This window comes from Xenopus laevis, chromosome 4L (genome assembly GCF_017654675.1).
Source record: "Xenopus laevis strain J_2021 chromosome 4L, Xenopus_laevis_v10.1, whole genome shotgun sequence".
Taxonomy (NCBI): Eukaryota; Metazoa; Chordata; class Amphibia; order Anura; family Pipidae; genus Xenopus; species Xenopus laevis.
In genome coordinates, this window is record NC_054377.1 from 120,581,099 (window position 1) to 120,601,701 (window position 20,603).

The window sequence follows — 20,603 nt, forward strand, 5'->3', positions numbered from 1 at the left end:
TAATTATATCTTAGTTGGGATCAATTACAAGCTACTGTTTTATTATTACAGAGAAAAACGAAATCCTTTTTAAGAATTTGGATTACTTGGATAAAATTGAGTCTATGGGAGACAGCCATTCCGTAATTCGGAGCTTTCTGGATATCGAGTTTCCGGATAAGGGATCCTATACCTGTAATATACATTTTAAGTAGTATGTGCCATTGGGTAATCCGAAATAGAAAATTGCCATTTTAAAAAAATAAGGGTCGCCCCCTGAGATCGTAGGATTCACGGTGCACACAAACAAAGCAAACAAACCATACATGTCAGGTTACATGAGCCAATTAAAAGACAGATTTCTGTCTTTTGCTTCCACACTTTTTCCTGTTACAGTTAGAGTTGTAGCATTTCTGGTCAGGTGATCTCTGAGACAGCACACAGACCATCACAAAATGGTGGTTCAAGGCAAGAGATGTAAAAGGGCAATATTTTACATCATATAAACAATAATATATATACCAGTTTGGTAAGATTATTTAATATGCCCTTAATATGATATTAACTATCTGTTGCTTAAATATTCATTTTTAGGGTAAAGTTTTTCTTTAAAGGAGGCTGTAGAGGATGATTTTCTACTAGTGATTTTGATTTGAATTCAGTTGGCATACTTAACTTGAGGTCTAACAGCCTACAATAGTCAAAACATTTTACTGCAATAAAAGTGAATGCAAGTTGCGACCTCTTCTGGGACATTTGGTGTTTGCAAAGCTTTTGCATAAAGGCTATGGACACATGGTGCTGTAGGCTCTGCTGCTCTCAGCCTGTGTATATTTGCAGGCTGCTCCTTGTCCCTGGTCCATTCATCTGAGCCACTTCTGCTTGCATGTAGTTACATCAGCAACAGAGTAAAGGCCGACCAAAAATGCCTCCTTTCTCTTGCTTAGACTCTAAATGATCCTTTGATGCCTTGACTTGGACTTTGCTTGGTTTGCATTGTTACCAGTTCAGCAGTATTTATCCTAACTGCACCAAATGGCTAACTTGTCTGCCTTACTCATTTCCAATCATCCAGTCTTGAGGCTTACGTTACAATCTGACCCTGCTGAACACTACCAAGCCTTAAAGGAACTGTGCAGTATAAAAATAAAACTGGCTAAATAGGCTGTGCAAAATAAAACATGTTTCTAATATAGTTAGCCGACAGATGTGTAATGTAATAGCCAGAACACTACTTCCTGCTTTGCAGTTCTCTAACCTGTTACCAGTTAGTAGCCCATCAGTGACTTGAATGGGGGCCATGTGGTTTGCTTTTGAATCTCACCCTAATTAAGTGGGGTGAATTAGCAATGCAACCTGTTAGCCACATACAATGCTTATCTAACATCTTTACCCTGGCAGTTTCTCAACAATTCACACCCTACAGCTATATAATTCAAACAATTAACACCTACTGCTACAAGTTTCATGGCATCGTGGTTATTGGATTAGGGTCAGATTTATCAAAATGTGAGTTTAAAGCTTAAAGCACTCGTGTTTTGTTCATTCCTATGGGATTTCTAGAATTGTATTTATCAATGGATGAAAGTTAGAGTTTTTATTGATTAAGCTTATAACCCACATTTTGATAAATCTGCCCCTTAGTATGGTGTAGAGCAGTGATCCCCAACCAGTAGCTCGTGAGCAACATGTTGCTCTTCAACCCCTTGGATGTTGCTTCCAGTGGCCTCAAAGCAGATGATTATTTTTAAATTCCAGGCTTGGAGGCAAGTTTTGGTTGTATAAAAACCAGGTGTACTGCCAAACAGAGCCTCAATGTAGGTTGACAATCCACATAGGGGCTTCCAAAATGGCCAATCACAGCACTTATTTGGCATCCCAAGAACATTTTTTATGCTAGCGTTGCTCCCCACTCCTTTTACTTCTGAATGTTTCTCACGGGTTCAAAACGTTGGGGATCCCTGGTGTAGAGAGTGACATACTGAGACAGATTTGCAGTTGGTTTTCAATTTTTATTATTTGTGGTTTTTGAGTTATTTAGCTTTTTATTCAGCAGCCAAGACATTTGCCATATTGAGGTAAAGGTACATTTACTGCTGGAGTGGCACAATGTGGCCTCAGTGGTGAATGAAGGGGTAGCCTACACTGATTACCAACCAGATATCGCTAAGTGATTCAGACTCTAGGGAAGCACTACAGACAGGCAGGTAATCCAACCGCTACTTACACGGCAGCTTTGTTATCTCTGGGAGGGGATGCTACGTGGGTGAAGGAGTTGGAGACCTACGGAACACAGAGGGGTATTCTCCATCTATTAATTTATAACTACAAATTAGTTGTTATAGACACTTTAAGATGCAGGTTAGCACCTTGACTATGCAATTTAACCACGAGCTGTTATCATTGACTGTTGTGTCACCATTGTTTTACCTCCAGGAGGAGATCTCCTGTGGGTGAATGGGTTGGAATGGGGCATATTGTGGAGGTCGAAGGAATGTTCTCCACTAAACCTTAGGTGTGGTTGAATTTATTGACTTGGTAACCGTGTTACTCCTCTGCATAAGGCCACATATGTGCCAATAACCTCTTGCCCCCAGTCATTCCAACCCCCTGCTCTTACCTTTGTTTTAATCCATTCTGCGTGTACGATTTTAGCAATATATTAAAAGTTACGTTTTAATTTATATATGAACTATCGGATCTATAGATGGTTAGGTGCTTTATGGATATACTCTTTCTTCTTATACTTTGGATCCTGCACACCATCTCTTTTTTCTCAATTTGATGGATGGTGCTCCCTTATCTATTTTCTTTAGCACAGTGTGGCTATGCCTGTATTAAATGACCATATCAGAATATATGGGAGGCAGTAGTGTTCATTTAGCCAACATTATTCTTCCAGAAAAAAACACCATGCTACTAAACACTGATAAACATATAGAAAGATAATGTATAAAAAAACAAAATAGGTTGCAAATAAATCCCATTGTATTTAACAAATCTCGAGCATTGTTTGATCCTCTGGCATAGATACTGTGGGCTAGTTATAATAGATTATATAGTGATTAAAGTACCCCCTATTGTAAAATATAAGGATATTATAAGTCACTGAGGAGTTCCATGACCATATAAAAGTACGAGGCCATGGAACTCCGAGGTTTCTTCTAATATCCTCATATATTCCTACTTTATTTATTATAATACACACATTTTAGTGAGTCATGTGACAAATATGATATCACTACTCACCTTTTATAAATGATGATGTCACTAGTCACCGTTTAAAAGGATATAATTTACAAGATATTCATGGCTTTTGTGTATTATAAGGTTATAATAGTTGCAGTGAATAGAGAATCTGTTGCAATGTTCCAAAGAGAAATCTGTTTGGCATGTCTGTGCTTTTATTTTAAGTTTACCAATTATAGGATCCCTTATCTGGAAACCTGTTATCCAGAAAGCTTTGAATTACTGGAAGGCCATCTCCCATAGATTCTATTTTATAATGACTGGGGATGCCAAATGCTTGGTGCCCCCCAGTGATTATATTCACTTACCTGATACCCCAGGCTGGTGTTATCATTTGCCACCCAAGTGACAAAGTAACTTTCCTTATTTAAGCAAATCTTATATTTAAAAACGATTTCCTTTTTCTCTGTACAAATATGGGACCTCTTATCCAGAATGGGTTTTCCTGATGCGGGGTCTATCCATAATTTGGATCTCCATAACTTAAGTCTAGTTAAAGGAAAACTATACCCCTCAAACAATGTAGGTCTCTATTAAAAGATACTGAGTAAAACAGCTCATGTGTAAAACCCTGCTTCATGTAAATGAACCATTATCATAATAATACACTTTTTTAGTAGTATGTGCCATTGGGTAATCATAAATAGAAAATTGCCATTTTAAAAAATAAGGGCCGCCCCCTGAGATCGTAAGATTCACTGTGCACACATACAAACCACATGTAAGGTCACATGAGCCAATTAACAGACTTATCTGCCCTTTGCTTCCTCACTTCTTCCTGTTACAGTTAGAGCTGCAGTATTTCTGGTCAGGTGATCTCTGAGGCAGCACAGATAGAGTCACGAAATGGTGGTTCAAGGCAAGAGATGTAAAAGGGCAATATTTATGTAAATATATATTCCAGTTTGGTAAGATTCTTTAATAAGTCATTCAATTTGATATAAACTATCTGTTGCTTAAGTATTCATTTTGGGGGTATAGTTTTCCTTTAAATACAATTGAAATGTGTAATAAACCCAATAGGATTGTTTTACCTCCAATAATGATGATGTGTATCTTGGTTGGGATTAAGTAAAATGTTCTGTTTTATTACTAGAGAGAAAAAGAAAATAATTCAAAAAAAGTGTCAGTATAATGGAGATAACCTTCCTGTAATTTGGAGCGTTCTGGATAATGAATTTCCAGTAGTAATAAAACCCTATACTTGATCCCAACTTAACTGCATGAGTTTATATTGGTGACAAATTAATCCTGAGTTTATTTAATGTTTAAATGTTTTTAGCAGACTTAAGGTACGGTGACCAAACATTTTGGATAATAGATTGCTGCTAAGAGAGAGTTATAGCTATGGAATTTTTCTAGATGAGATATTTACTGTAATTGAATCTGTTGGGATATTGGTTCACCTAACTACCTCATAATTTTTAAACTTATTTCTGGGTATATGCTTATTTTTAAACAATAAAATTCACTTAAAATAAATGGCATATGCGTTGGTTGGGCCAACAGAAGGCAAGCCTTTAAAATAGTCTGACGTGTAACACTTTTGCATTACATTAAAGATGGCTGCCTCCTTGCGTGGATTAAATTAGTTAATGATAGAACTGAATTATATGTTCTAACATTATATTCGGACACAGAGGGACTCGAAAAAAAACATACCTGCTACGAATAGTATCCATGACAAATCTTGGGATTTTCTGCTAGTTGATACAAGAGGAGAATCTATTTTCTCTGTAGCACACGTCACTCCTCAGCTAAGGCCCTCCAGGGCAGCAATCTGAGATCCAACAGGAGACATAACGGTATCTCATAAGTCCACGCTCATTTTCTGAAACGGTGCATCCGCTTCAAGCTAAAAATTGTATTTTGAGTTCTTTACAACTTTGCAGACACTTGTACTGAAGTTCGCTGTAAAATAAGATAATCAGTGCTACAAATAAAATAGGGCAGATATTTAATATTGTACTGTGCCCAATTCAGTTATTTATGTGATCCTAATTTGGCAGTCTTTGGTTTTAGCTACAAAATGCAGATATCCCAATTTGTTGTAGTTGTCTAGAAACAAATCGTGGTGCCAGCGCTGGGATCCTTACTTTTCTTGCAGTTTCCACACTGAGATACATGTGTTTTTGCATCAGCAGCAAGACGTTAATAGCAGTATAGAGCTTCAATAAGTCTCCGCGTTAATTTAGTATTAGCACTATAATCTCTTATGAGTCTTCAGGGTAACAATCCATGCTCTTCTCTCTGTGGGGGGAGGAAAAATAGCAATAGATAAAAGAATCTGCAAGCCAATTGCCTCTAAAACCATCTGCTGAAATGTGAATGCTAGAAAATGTGAGTTATTTTTATCTGTTTCTTCAGCTTTCAGTTGCATAATAATTCTTGATAGACATTACTGCATATGGAGAGGCATTTCAAGGGCTGTGAGAATTAAGAGTGGCTGATATACTGGGATTGTACTAAGCACACTGAAAATGGAGGCCTTGGGGCTCAGTACCATAGAATCGTATTGTACTGATGAGCAAAACATTTTACACTTAAATGAAAACCTCTCCCTTACTGATTCATTTACAGTAGCAGTAGAGATAATGACATTTGGAAAGGGACAGTGGCTGTAAGCCAGCAGGTATAGTAGGGAGAGATGGTGCCTATAGTAGCGGTGGGGATAATAGTCTCTGGGAAGGGACTGTGGCTGTGGGATAGCAGGTATAGTAGGGAGAGATGGTGCCTATAATCGCAGTAGGATAATAGCCTCTGGGAAGGGAGTGTGGCTGTGGGATAGCAGGTATAGTAGGGAGTGATGGTGCCTATAGTAACAGTGGGATAATAGTCTCTGGAAAGGAACTGTGGGATAGCAGGTATAGTAGGGAGAGATGGTGCCTATAGTAGTGGTGGGGATAATAGTCTCTGGGAAGGGACTGTGGCTGTGGGATAGCAGGTATATTAGGGAGAGATGGCGCCTGTAGTAACAGTGGGATAATAGTCTCTGGGAAGGGAGTGTGACTGTGGGATAGCAGGTATAGTAGGGAGAGATGGTGCCTATAATCGCAGTAGGATAATAGCCTCTGGGAAGGGAGTGTGGCTGTGGGATAGCAGGTATAGTAGGGAGTGATGGTGCCTATAGTAACAGTGGGATAACAGTCTCTGGAAAGGGACTGTGGGATAGCAGGTATAGTAGGGAGAGATGGTGCCTATAGTAGTGGTGGGGATAATAGTCTCTGGGAAGGGACTGTGGCTGTGGGATAGCAGGTATAGTAGGGATAGATGGTGCCTATAATCGCAGTAGGATAATAGTCTCTGGGAAGGGGCTGTGACTGTGGGATAGCAGGTATAGTAGGGAGTGATGGCTCCTATAGTAACAGTGGGATAATAGTCTCTGGAAAGGGACTGTGGCTGTGGAATAGCAGGTATAGTAGGGAGAGATGATGCCTATAGTAGCAGTGGGATAGTCTCTGGGAAGGGACTGTGGGATAGCAGGTATAGTAGGGAGTGATGGTGCCTATAGTAACAGTGGGATAATAGTCTCTAGGAAGGTACTGTGACTGTGGGATAGCAGGTATAGTAGGGAGAGATGGTGCCTATAGTAGCAGTGGGATAATAGTCACTGGGAGCTGACTTGCTATGGGATAGCAAAGAAAAATGCTAAAAGTAGTGCAGAGAAAAGGCTTTTAGAAGCACTGTGGCTGTGGTAAACTCTATCATTTTCACATATTTTATTTAATGGTTGTACCACAGCCACAGTGCTTCTCAAAGCCTGTTCTCTGCACTACTTTTAGCATTTTTCTAAAAAAGAATATAAGGAAATATAAAAATGAGAACACAGAATTAAAGAGCAAACCTTAAACAGCATCAGGGAAACCGAGAGAATAGAAAAAAGATTTTAAAAAAAGTAAAAGGGAAAAAAACAGTAATATAAATATTAATATTTGTAAAAAAAAAACGTGACCATGTATTCTATTCAAAAATATCATCTGATTTGTCATTTTGTGATCATTTTCATCTTGGCCGCAACACAGACTAATTAGTATTTGCAGCCGCCCTTGCATATCCACAATAAGACTGATAAGCTACCAGGTTAAATAAACACCATCCAGCCCTGCTGCTATTTTGGCACACAGTATCAGTAACTTAAATCAAGCTATTGGAAGGGATCACTGAATGCCTTTTCATATTAAAGCAAGTGCTTATTCACTGTTCTTATTTTGCTTTTTGGAGGCAAATATGAGAGAATGCACAAATCATGCATTAGCAGAATAGTAATTAGCAAGAACTCTGCTCATTATTTGCATTTCTTGGTGGCCCAGTTTTCTTTTTACCTTATATAGTAAAATTGAATTAGATATCACACACCTTAGGTTGACGTGGATATCTTTAAATATCTTTATTTACTGTAGTTTAATGAATATTCTCCTTGTTATCCCCCTTTTTAAACAAGTCCATCTTCATGGCCTACAGCCACATGCTCGTCACCAATTTCTGCATCAACTAATTCCACCCCCTCTCTCTCATTCGTTCATCTGCCCCCTTCTCTTGTTCATCTAATTTATAATTTTCTGTATTTCCCTGCCATGACTTTATTGATGGATTCGAAATAAAATATTTTCCCGTTTCTTTAGGTCTAGTATCACCTTATGCTAAAAAGGCAACTTGTTTAAGCATCAGCTTGACAACAGTAGAGTCGATTATATTCTCTTCCCCCACGAAACCCACAGATGAAACCCCTTCACTTTGAACAAGCACACAGTTGTCACTAAGGAGCTGCCTTGGGAAAATAATTGATTCTGTCCTATCATTGTACCCTCACGTTTTCTTTCCAGCATCCTTCATATAAGGGACTTCCTCAGCACTTTCACTCAGACATCACCTAAACATATTCAGAACATTCATCCATTACATGCCTATACTATATTGTGTAATGAAAGTTCCTGTCAGCCTCATCCATCTCTTTTATCACTGCGCTGCTCATTTAGTACATACAGTTATTTTGCTTAGCCTAGCGCAAATCATTGCAAAGATGTGGCTTTGACATGTATATGTGGAAAAATGATGAATTCTGGAGCAAAGTGGTTCCTCTTTAATTATTTTTATAACAGATATGGTACAATCACTTTCTAACACAACTCATTATTCTTCAGTTCTGTCTTGCAAATGGCTTTTCTTTCCTCCCCTCCTTGGCACTGATCGGTGGGCTTTGCTTGCCTCCGTTACCAAAGGCAATTTAGATACAACATAAGACATCCAACACATACACACCAATTTTGATACTGATATTAAAGGGTAAGTCAAGTCAAAATAGGCCCTGGTATTCCAAGTACAACAAGACCCAAATAACCCCGACCAGCCCACTAAATACTGACTTTCTATGGCATCTTACAGCAGCCCCTCTGGCATTTGCCAGAACCCACAGATTGGCAGATATTTTCAATATATACATTAGGGAAAGAAAGCACAAAATTACTAGATGACCATCTCCCATAAACTACATTTTATTCAATTTTAAAAATAATTTCCTTTTTCTATTCAATAATAAAACTGAACCTTGTGCTTGATCCCAACTAAGATATAATTAACCTTTTTTTGGAAGCAAAACAATCCTATTAGGTTTAATTAAAGTTTAAATTATTTTCTAGACTTAAGGAATGTATATCAAAATTATGGAAAAAACCCAGGTCTTGAGCATTCTGGATAATAGGTCCCATACCTGTAGTAAACATGGTCAGAGTTTGAAGTTTTCACCTGCTCTAACTATTTAATTCAGATTTCACTTTGTCTTGTTTATTAAAAGGGGTCTCTGCCCAAAACCGTTTCCCCTTCGGAATCGATGAACAGGAAGGGATAAACAAATGCTGCTTTCAATAGTAATAACGTGAACAACTTAAAAGTCATTGAAAATGTTCCAGTAATGTATATTGGAAAGTTTTATGTACTTTGGTGTTGGCTTTGCCCAAGAAATCACAGAAATGTATTTGCCTACTCAAACCTGGCAAAATCCCATAACATACATCAGGTCTGTACTGGGAGTCAAAATAGGCCCTGGCATTTCACCACCCACCAGCCCAATAAATAATGGTTCAATGGCATCTTACAGCAGCCCCTCTGGCATTTTCCAGAGTCCACACAAGTACTAATTCATTTTTTCTTTGTAATAATAATAATAATAATAATAATAATATTGTAATACCTTGTATTTGTTGGCACCTGCATAAATACATATCAGCCTGTATTATCCTTAAAGGCACAGTGCTTCAAATTATGGAAAGATCCCTTTTTCAAAAAACCCAAGGTCCAACTAGACTTGAACTGAGAATCAAATTAGTCCCTAGCATGTTCACAGGCTGCAACCATTATATCAGGTCAGATGGATAAGTGCCCACACCTGTAAGCATCCACCGCAGCCTGGAGTCTTCAGCTCAGGGTAGACAGTATGTTTCTTCTAAGTTATCCACAACCAACAGCCTCTGACTGCAGAACCTTATCTATCTGTAGCTCATTCCCTTCCACATGACAGACAATCATATACATGTCTGTGGATTAAGATTTTCTTACCTGTCATCTTATTTCATTCTTATGTGAATCATGTCATAAGAAGAAAATAAACAACAGATTCAGTATTTGATATATGTGATACATTAAGGAATTCATGTTTTTTGTATTCCTGTGAGCCAGAACTGTCAGAGGATGGTGATAAAAATGTGAAAGTGAAGTGTAAATTGAAATATTGGCTTTTGTATCTGTTAATGGGACTACTACTGAGCCATTCATTTTCTAGGAGTGTTATGAAAAAGGTTAATCATTCAGGTGCAATCACGACACAAATTAAATACAGACAATAGTTTATTCTTTATGTGGTGTATATCGTACATTACTGAAACACAATATCTTACATAGATTCCAACAAATTTTGCCCTTTAGTTACCAAAATTCTGTACAACAGTACTGATCAACGTTTTACACTGGGCCAAAGCTTGAGGACAGGATAATTAATACATTGCAGTGGAGCAAGTAAGACTGGTTTGAAAGCTTTAAAGGGGATGTAAAGTCATTTTTTAGAAGTGTATGTATAGAGTTTTAGCACTAAATAAAACAACTTTGAGCTACAGATGATGAGCTAGAGACGTTTCTGCAGGTTTCTCTCCTCTCCCTTGATCACAGTCCTTCATGAAGTTCAGCGGCCGCCGACCTGTCCTACTCCATGGTTCTCTAAGGGGCAGCAGTTCCTCAACAAGTCTGCATATATGTGAAGGTTAGACCACCCTTTTCATTAGATATCAGCATCGAAGCATCAGAAGGGCAGCCCATAAATCACTGAAATCACTCACAGCTGAATTTTAAGGGGGGATCGTAATCAAGGGAGGAAGCTGTATCTCAAAGCAGGTACAAATGTTTTAACAGACATAGATTACAAAGTTATTTTATTTAGTGCTTAGAATCTATACATACACTTTAAAAAAATGAAATGACAACGTCCCCTTTTAAAACGCTTTTGAGCATTTTGACAACTTTGCAGTACAAAAGGGCAGATACCTTGTTGGCTTTTCCATGCAAGTTATTGCCCACATTTTATGATGAAAAAAAGCTGATACCAAAAACTTACATGTGCTCCTGAAGTCTAGCTTGTTATAGTATCACATATACTCCCTATCTGCTATAGAATTAGCCATCAAAAGTCTCATCAAAAACTCTAAATTCTCAACTTACCCATGCTCTTTTTATAACCTCCTTGTTACTTTGTGAGTGAAAGAGGTGATTATGTTTCCTTTATTCAAAAGGATTGGTGCTCCACTGTGTTATTAGTGCTATGGGATTCTATTTTAGAATCTGATGTAATATCTATTGTTAATACATGTTGTAAGTAAGCGGCTCTTGGGATCCCAGATAAGGAGATAAAGACCACGTATAAAAAAGCTTCTGCAGGGTCTTCTTTTTTTGCTACTTTCATATTCCGAGACTAGTAATGACGTAAAAATATGTCGCTTATCCAAAATTATATCAAAGTAAAGGTTTGTTTCGCCAACGCAGGCTCAGAACAAGCTGTCACCAACGTATGTTCCCCCGTCCAAACTAGAAGAAGGAGGACAAATTTAACTCTTATACCCCTGAGGACTAGATGATGCTCCTATAGCAATTCAAAAAAGGGGAGATTGAAGTGCAAGCTGCTGGTGCATAAAAAAAAGGAATGTAATTTTTCTCTGCAGCATATGCAGCTTTATTGGAGTGGCTATTTGAAATGGCAGATTCTCTGCGCTAATGAACCCAGGAGACCCTCTTGAGACTACAAGAAGACATCTAGTACTGTTCTCCCTCAAATCTCTGCTCTGTAGTTCTGTTTTTCTTCCTTTCACCACATCATTTGTTCTTCCACACTGTTTGTAACTGCCCGCTGAACAGAACCAATCTATTCTGCCAATTCTTCTGTCTAAATAAAAGTCTTCAGGGATCATCAGGCAAGGCCTGTCTAGCATTCTGGGTGCACTGTTAATCTGCACCTGTACTTTCAACATGCATTAGTAGAATCTACCACTTCTCACTTATGGTTTCCTACAAATGTGGAGCTTCTCTTTTAAATTAATTTTACTTTTAGACTCCGAGTACCTCAATCAACTCTTTTCATGAGAGATAGAAGAGAATGGGTTAATTTTCAGTTTAAAGCCGCAGCCGGCACAGCCTGACTCAGAGATATTCATAGCTCCTACAACCAGCTGTGCCGTCAGCTCAGGGGTTCAGGCATATTATTATATCAATTAGCATCTTAATGAACTGAGCAACATCGTTTAGAGCTGTGCTTTGGAGAGCTATGTTCAGTGAGTGCAGGCTTTCACAGCATGAAATCTCTAGGGCTAGTAAAGTTGGGGCAATCTACTGGGCAATCTTCTGGTGGTACCACTGCAAGGCCAAGATACAAGAGCATTTGAAAAGGCATTTAGAAATAATGAGCAGAAAAGGGATATATCTATATAAATTAGGGATGCCCCGAATCTACTATTTTGGATTCGGCCGAACCCCCGAAACCTTCTCGAAAGATTCGGCTGAATACCGAACCGAATCCGAATTTGCATGTGTAAATTAGGTTTGGGAAAGGGAAACATTTTTTACTTCCTTGTTTTGTGACAAAAAGTCAAGTGATTTCCCTCCCTGTCCCTAATTTGCATATGCAAATTAGGGGGTTGGATTCGGTTCGGCTGGGCAGAAGGATTCCGCAGAATCCTGCTGAAAAAGGCCGAATCCCGAACCGAATCCTGGATTCGGTGCATCCCTAATATAAATATTACCTTTCACAAAGTGCAGTTTACCTTTTCTTGAGACAAAGCCTACAAGCATCCGGCACAAATAGTGTCAGTGAAGAACAATGTGCAATGTTTATTGGGTCATTGGGCAACTAGTTTTTGAGTTTGTTCAGCTGTGTCCCTGGCCAGGTGTGAGCAGATTGTGTATATACAGTAGGTTCACTGGGGTTGCTGATTCATATAGCCAAGGAAGCCCAGTACTTAAGGCTGCAATAAATCAATGGGTGAAGCTCTTTTTCTTTGTCTAAGGACAGTGGCATGTAATTATAGATACTACAGTCCCAGTGGCCAGTGTAGAAGGCTCAGTGAGGACCTGGCTGAATATTCTCCCCAAATTTGTGGGACCTTAAAAATGTTGCTATCATAGATATGTGGTATATCTAGAAGTTTCCAGGTCTCACAGAAAATCCTTTTTAGGGGGTTCCACCCCCTATTAATTTAGGGCAGTGATCTGTTTTGCCAACATATATTTAAAGGGCTACTGTCATGGGTCATTTTTTTTCAAAATGCATCAGTAAATAGTGCTGCGCCAGTAGAATTCTGCACTGAAAGTTTCTCAATAGAGCAAGCTGATTTTTTTTATATGTCATTTTGAAATCTGACATGGGGCTAGACATATTGTTAGTTTCCCAGCTGCCCCAGTCATGTGACTTGTGCTCTGATAAACTTCAGTGACTTTTTACTGCTCTACTGCAAGTTGGAGTGATATCACCCCCTTTCTTCCACCCCCCCCCCCAGCATCCAAACAACAGAACAATGGGAAGGTAACCAGATAGCAGCTCCCTAACACAAGATAACAGCTGCCTGTAGGGTCAGACTGGGGGGGCCCGGGGTCCACTGGTGCTGCTGTCCAAGGGCCCCCCGCTGGACCCCTGGCCTCTGTGTGTGTGCGTGGTTTTTACCGCGGCAGGAAGATTATCCAGGGTGCAGGGGTGGCCCAGTCCGACCCTGGCTGCCTGTTAGATAAGAACAACACTCAATAGTAAAATCTAGGTCCCACTGTGACACATCCAGTTACACTGAGTAGGAGAAACAACAGCCTGCCAGAAAGCAGTTCCATCCTGAAGTGTTTGCTCTTTCTGAAAGCACATGACCAGGTAAAATGACCTGAGATGGCTGCCTACACACCAATATTATAAATAAAAAATACACGTGCTGGACCATAAACATCATGACATAATCCCTTTAAGTCAATCAGCACCACACCAAGCTTTTTGTTTTCTACTTGGCCTCATCATCTACTTTGTGCTATCATCTATTTCTTAGCTGGTGCTTTAACATGGAAGGACATTTGCATTGTGTGCCTCCTTCTTTCACAGCAAGTCATTCCTTATAGAGTTGAAAAACTAAGCAGTGCAAAGAAAATCCCTTCCACTCAATCTGGGTGTACAAATGTGCAGAAGTGACATAGCTGTGGGCGATGCAATTGTGGAGAGGCAAGACTTAGTGCAGGTATGTGATAAATGGGCATAACAGCTTGGTGGCAAAATATTAGCTAAAATACTACCTGGGTGTCAACTCAAATTGGAGGGTAAATAAAATTCATCTATTTTTAAAAGTTTGCTATACCCTCCACTTTGCCAGCAGAATTGTTTTTCTACTGGGGAGGCTGGCATTGACTACTGACATTCTGCACATGCTTAACAGACCTAGAGAGTTGAACCAGCTATGGAAAGTGCTTATTCCATTAATATACTGATTGCATTTTATAAAATGTCATTTTATAAAGTTCAGTCTTTCTAGATGAATTTAGTGACCCTGAGTTTTCACCTAGCCAGGATTGCCAAACACAGTGAAAACTCAATTTTACATACACAGACTTTTCCCTCATTTTACACAGTTTGGGTGGCCTCCTGCCTCCGGCAGCACTGAGCGGCCATTTAACAGGGGTGGCAAGAAGCCGCCTCTGGTAACTTTAAGAGCCGAATTTCTGTTTTTTTAAACTGCACTAGCAATGCAGGCCCCCCTCGACCCACTCCGACGCTATAAGTTAGAAGCGCGGAGCAGGGTGGGGGCGGTGGCATCGGGACTGCTGCCTCAGTCAACATCAGCCTCTGGAGCACCCCTGGTCCTACCAATATATAATGCATTTCCCTGATTTTACATATTCTTACATTTCACACCAATTTTTCTGATCCCCTGAAAACTTAAAAACTAGAGTTCTACTGTAATATAAAAGGGAAGAAAGATACTGCTTTCAGTAGCAACTACATTTACAAATAACTTCTGTAATGTTCCAGTGTGGAATTTCAGAAGCTATTTTGTTGCTATGGTGCACTTTACCCAAGCAACCAGACAGTGGTTTTAATAAGTGACTGGAATATGAATAATGGTCTAAACAGAAAGATAAGTTACAGAAACAATAATAATAAAACTGTAACCTCATCCAGAAACAGTTTTTAGGCTGCTGGGGTCAGTAAGCCCCATCTTACATCTGCAAAGAGTAGACAAATAATTAAAAAAAAATACAAAATACAAGGACCAATTGAAATGTTTCCATGAATAGGACATTCTAAAAAGTTTAACAAAAATTTTACATAAATGTGAACAACCCCTTTAATGAGCAATAAAACAGCAACTTTACACTGGTCAAAGCTGATGCTTTTAGCGCCTTGCTAGATACTGTGTACAAGACAAAACTTGTGCAGTAGTGTAATGTGAGTATTGTGCATTGTTCCAAACAAATACTTAGTGAAGAGGGTTTAATGCAGGACTGTGTAGGACTCAGTATTTGTTTGCAAAGTGTGCATCCTCACAACTGTACTACTGCACAACTTTTTCCCAGTCATTGCTTAATTGACACATTCCTGGAAGGACAGGGCTTCCCCCACAAAATGGGGGATGATGAATCTGCTGCTGCTAGGGTTGCCACCTGGCCGGTATTGTACCAGCCTGGCCGGTAAAAATGATGGCTGGTCCCAATGTTATCAATAGGGAAAAAAGATAAATATATAGGAAGGCCAGTATTTTTTACCAGAAAAGGTGGCAACCCTAGCTGCTGCCCAGGTAAGAAGGCAAAGTACACATAGATATACACATTAATATAATACACATATAGCCCATTGTAAAATATAAGAACTGCCAAAGAGTAACAATGGACCCCTATCATCAAAAAATAAATAAAAATCCAGGTTAATAAAGCCTGCACTCTAGTTGGGGGAAACAATATTTTAAAAATAAATCCCCCCCCCAGAGAGCTAAGGCACTCATGCTGGGAAGGAACTCCCACTGTGATTTGCCATGTTGTGACACTACATACCTCCCAACATTTGAAAAATGAAAAGAGGGACAAAAACTTGTGGCATGCAGCAATTTTTTTGACCAAGCCAATTTTATGGCCACACCCCCTTATTATCATGTCAATTTTACAAAATGTGGCAGGTTATGAAAGTTTGAACACATTTCTGGGAGTTTTAGTGCATGTTTTATGTGTTATAATAGTTTTGCTAATGAAAGTGAATTTCCTTTTAAGCTGCTAGTCTCTGTTCTCCCAAGAGACCTGCTTATCTTAAATTGTTACAAAAGTATCTAAATGCAGCTGCTGGCTGCTCTGGGCTCTGTCCCGAAAAAGCTCTTATTTTAATTATGTTTTAGATACTTTGTATCTTTTTCTCGAGTCAGTTCAGGGGATCGAAGTTGGGACATTTCAGTAAAAAACCCGGAACTGTGGGCTGAGCTGTCAAAAACAGGACTGTCCTGCAGAAAAAGGGACAGTTGGGAGGTATGACACTAAGCAGAGTGTCACAATTCTCAATTGTTATGCACATGTGTGTAACTAAACATGGCCACAGGGGGCACTGTTTAAAGAAAAAAACATTGTTTCCCCAACCAGAGTGCAGGCAACCTTTTTGATGATTGATGGCCTTTAAGAATGTAAAGTTGGCCATATAAAATATTTTAAACATGAGAACACTTTTTTTATAATCTCTTGGCAAGTAAGGTCCCAATTACATTCTGGTACTGTGCCCTTTCTGGTGTATGGCAGTTCCTTTGAGCAGGGCCCTCTGATCCCATTTGTTTTAAAAAAAAAAAAGGGATCCCTTGTTGATTAAATTATTGTAAGAGCTGTGTTTGTTATAAATGAATGTCAAGTGCTGTGTAACTTGACAATGTCAGTTTTTTTTGCATACATACGTATGTCCTAAGGGGGTCCCAGGAGGTAAAGGGGCCCCATGAGGCCCTAATAATTGAGCAATTTCAATATACATTGGTGAAACAGGACAACCTCTGTATAAGTTGGGGGCACTAAAATGAATTTGCTGTGGGGCCCAATAACATCTAGTTACACAACTGTGTGCTATAAACATAATGTACAGCAGCCTGTACAAGAATTCTGGGGCTTCAGACATGAAAACAACAGAATTCAGATTGTTTGCTGAGCTTTCAGTTTAACAGCTAAAGAGGGCACATGTTAAGAAATGTCCTGAGGGTGGCAATAATGGAAGTAACCAATTATTGAATTTAATTATGTATACAATTAATTTAAATATGTATTTTGTGCTTTTCCAGCCAAACCCCCTACTGTAAGCGTGGGGGCAAATTTTCTCTATGGCACAGTACATGCCGTGTATAACATTATAATCCTCTGAATATTCAGATTAGAGTTCTGTGTGGTGGCATTGAGCATCTGGTGCACCAAACTCTCTCTGTCTCCCACATGTGCTGGAATAATTGAACCTGACTCTATAAATAGCATTTCTATAAGCTTCTGTTTTCAACCCCCCATACCCACCCCTGAGTATACAAAAACACATTTTTTTCACATTATGTTCTGCAAATTTTTGCAATTAATTTTCAGCAGTTTACATAGCGTTGTACTTGCCACAACAGCAAATCAGCAGCACCAGTTTAAAGGCCTTAAATAGAAAATGTACATAAAGGAATTGTACAGAAGTTCTATATAATACACAAAAGCTATGAATATCTTGTAAATTATATCCTTATAATAATACACAAAAGCCATGAATATCTTGAAAATTATATCCTTATAAACGGTGAGTTCTGATGTCATTTCTGTCACATGACTCACTGAAATTTGTGTATTATAATAAATAGTAAAAAGCTACGAATCACCTTGTGTGCCCTTATCCTTACATTCCCTTTCAGCACCAAATGTTACATTGTACGTTATATAGTGAATAAAATACCGCCAGTTGTAAAATATGAGGATATTAGAAGTTACCTCGGAGTTCCATGACCTGTATAAAAACACTCGGCCTTCAGCCTCGTGTTTTTATATGGTCATGAAACTCCTCTGTCACTTATAATATCCTTATATTTTACAATAGGGGGTACTTTATTCACTATATAACGTACAACATAACATTTGGTGCTGAAAGGGAGTGTAAGGATAAGGGCACACAAGGTGATTCGTAGCTTTGTAGGAGTGGGCCAAAACCTTAAAAATTTCCCCACATTGAAAACAAATGAAAACCATCTCAAATTTATATTAGGATTGGTCCTAAACTTCACTGTCCCACACTTATGACTACTGATCTCACCAGTGGGCTCATAAATCATAAAGCTGATTATTTAATTTCAAAATTTTCTTTTTACAGATGCTCCTGTTTCATGTTTTTGCACTTGAAATTAGTACTTAGCAAATGACTTTATTAATATTTATTAATAGTCATATGGGCCAAAACCTTAGAAATTGGCCCACATTGAAAATTAATAAGAATCATCTTAAATTTTTATTGGGATTGGTCCAAAACTTCACTGTCCCACACTTACGACTACTGATCTCACCAGTGGGCTCATGAATCATAAAGCTGATTATTTAATTTCAAAATGTTCTTTTTACAGATGCTCCTGTTTTATGTTTTTGCATTTGAAATTAGGACCTAGAAAATTACTTTGTTATTAATATTTATTAATAGTCATATATGCCAACATATGCTGCAGCGGTGTACACAAGTGTACGTAACAGACTAACCCATATAGTAGGTCTAACAAGGGTGATACCCACAAGAGCTTACAGTTGTTGCTAATCATATCCTTCTATCTATTAATGTTAAATTCCTATGCCATGCTAGGTTTTGTCTGTAGTAATAAACAGTGTCGGGAAACACCAGTATCTACAAACTGTACCTCGTACTTTGATAATAATCTTATTCGGTTTTTTGTATTAAAGTTATTGTCCTCCAAGTTACTGAAAATCTCAGGACCCAAGCACTCTGCTGAATAGATTCCATACCTGCGTCTGATTTCTTAATGAAGCTCCCACTGGTGATAAGTCCCTAGCAGAGGATCTCCATGGATTTTCAGGTGAATATTATGCTTTCTAGATGTGAACACTAAGTGAAAATTATGTGCAAATGCTTCTAGGGCATTTTCATTGCCTGCAGCTTAGTGAGGAGCTGACGGAATTAACCATTTGATATGCACACTGATATTAAACATTACACAGGCAACAATACACATTTAATATTCTGAGGCTAGTCTTCCTTAAGGGTTACAATCCAAATCAGCTGCTTGCTGAGAGTTGGAGTTGGAAGCCTTCAGCAACAGTGACAGGGTGGGAGAATGTTTATTTTTATCCACCGTGGTTCAAACACATAACACGCCTGTAGTTTCACCAACGAATGCTGCTTGCTATCACAATTTATTTGCTGGGGATATGAGGGCTGAATAGTGCGCCCATAGGTTTCTTACATTAATGAGCTGCTTCATTGTGAAAGAGGCTAGAGAGAGAGAGAATATGGAAACCTGTTAAACAGCTGGTTACCCTGGATACGTTCAACTTGTAAAAATAATGAACTCTACCTAATTGATTTGGTTAATCTATTTATATTTACAAAGAGCCATGCATCATTCCCAAAGGTTCAGTTATTTCCCTTCCCTCCCATTGCAGCCTGTGAGCATGCCGTCTAATGACTCCTTTGTGGATATGACCTCTATGCCCAGTGTGTTGACCCTACGGCGGCGGCTGACACGTGGGGGAATTGTTCAGTTATCTGTACTTGTCAATACCCAGTTTGTGTTCCTCAGATGTGAGTCCCTTTGCTCTGTGGCCATTTACAGCCCCTCGTGTGTATCTCTGTGAAGTGCCAGCATTGATGGAAAAATAATAGCGTCAGCGTATTGATCCCTTCTGTGCTGCTATAGCCCCAAGACAAAGAGGAACAGCAAGAGATATGGGGAAGGCAAGAGGGGCATGCCAGTTTAGGCATAAAGGAAGAATAACAGGGAAGAAAGGGAAAAGCACTGGGTGGTAAAAGGCAGAATGAGCTGGGGATAAAATGAGGGTACTAGAATGAAAAGAAGATGACTTTTTAATCTTTTCAAAAATTATTTGAAGAAGTACTCATTTGGCCAAGTTGTTAAACGAGCCAGTTTTCTACTTTTTCAGCCATGTAGGTGGTGGTCCAAACTGCGCTCATGTATATGTTCTTCCTTTGCACCAACAATCTCCCTGAATGAAAATGAACTGCTGGCAAAGGAAAACCACCCCACACATGAATGGGGTACTTGGCTGGAAGTTTGCCCCCGGCCTATGTCCAATTAGATATTGAATGGGAGAGGCAAGATTTTTGGTTCACTGCGCTGATGAGTGTGGCTCTGCTTCAGTTATGATATTGCAAAATGTTTTTGTAATTCTTTTTTAAGGTTTTTGGTTTGTGCCCATTTAAAGAAGAACTAAACCTCAACAAAGAACTAAGTAATAATTGTTTTACCTTATATTTTGGGCTGCTGTACCAGACCTTTACCAGTGAAGATTTGTTCCTCCCCGTATCTCCATAACTTCTGATATCAAACAAATCACAAATTATATCAGAGCTGGACTAACTTACAATATATGTTATATCATTTATAAAAGTCACAATACAATGTGGAAAAACCACATGGACAGTATGAGAAGGGCTTAAAGGAAGGGTCTTTTACAATGTACGCATGCAGGGAAATCTAAAAGCAGAAGGTACTCACATTCCTCATGATACACTCATAGTAGAGTCCTGCGTGGGTCCATTTTTTGAAACCCTTAGACGACCCGTTCCAGCAACCTACAATCGCAACCCGGACCCGCAACCCGCATTCTTACCCGCTTGGACCCGCTACCCGACAGATATAACGTCACTCTGTGCT

The 20,603-nt window shown here is 39.0% G+C and overlaps 1 protein-coding gene across 1 annotated transcript in view; it reads right to left on the reverse strand.

Annotated features, from left to right (window-relative positions):
* kcnj4.L (potassium inwardly rectifying channel subfamily J member 4 L homeolog) overlaps positions 1 to 20,603 on the reverse strand; it is a 39,147-nt gene that overhangs the window by 5,291 nt on the left and 13,253 nt on the right. The window contains exon 2 of the mRNA XM_018258881.2: positions 4,891 to 5,478. Within this exon, the coding sequence (XP_018114370.2) occupies positions 4,891 to 4,910 (20 nt within the window). The 5' untranslated portion in view covers positions 4,911 to 5,478. The remainder of the gene's footprint in view (positions 1 to 4,890; positions 5,479 to 20,603) is intronic.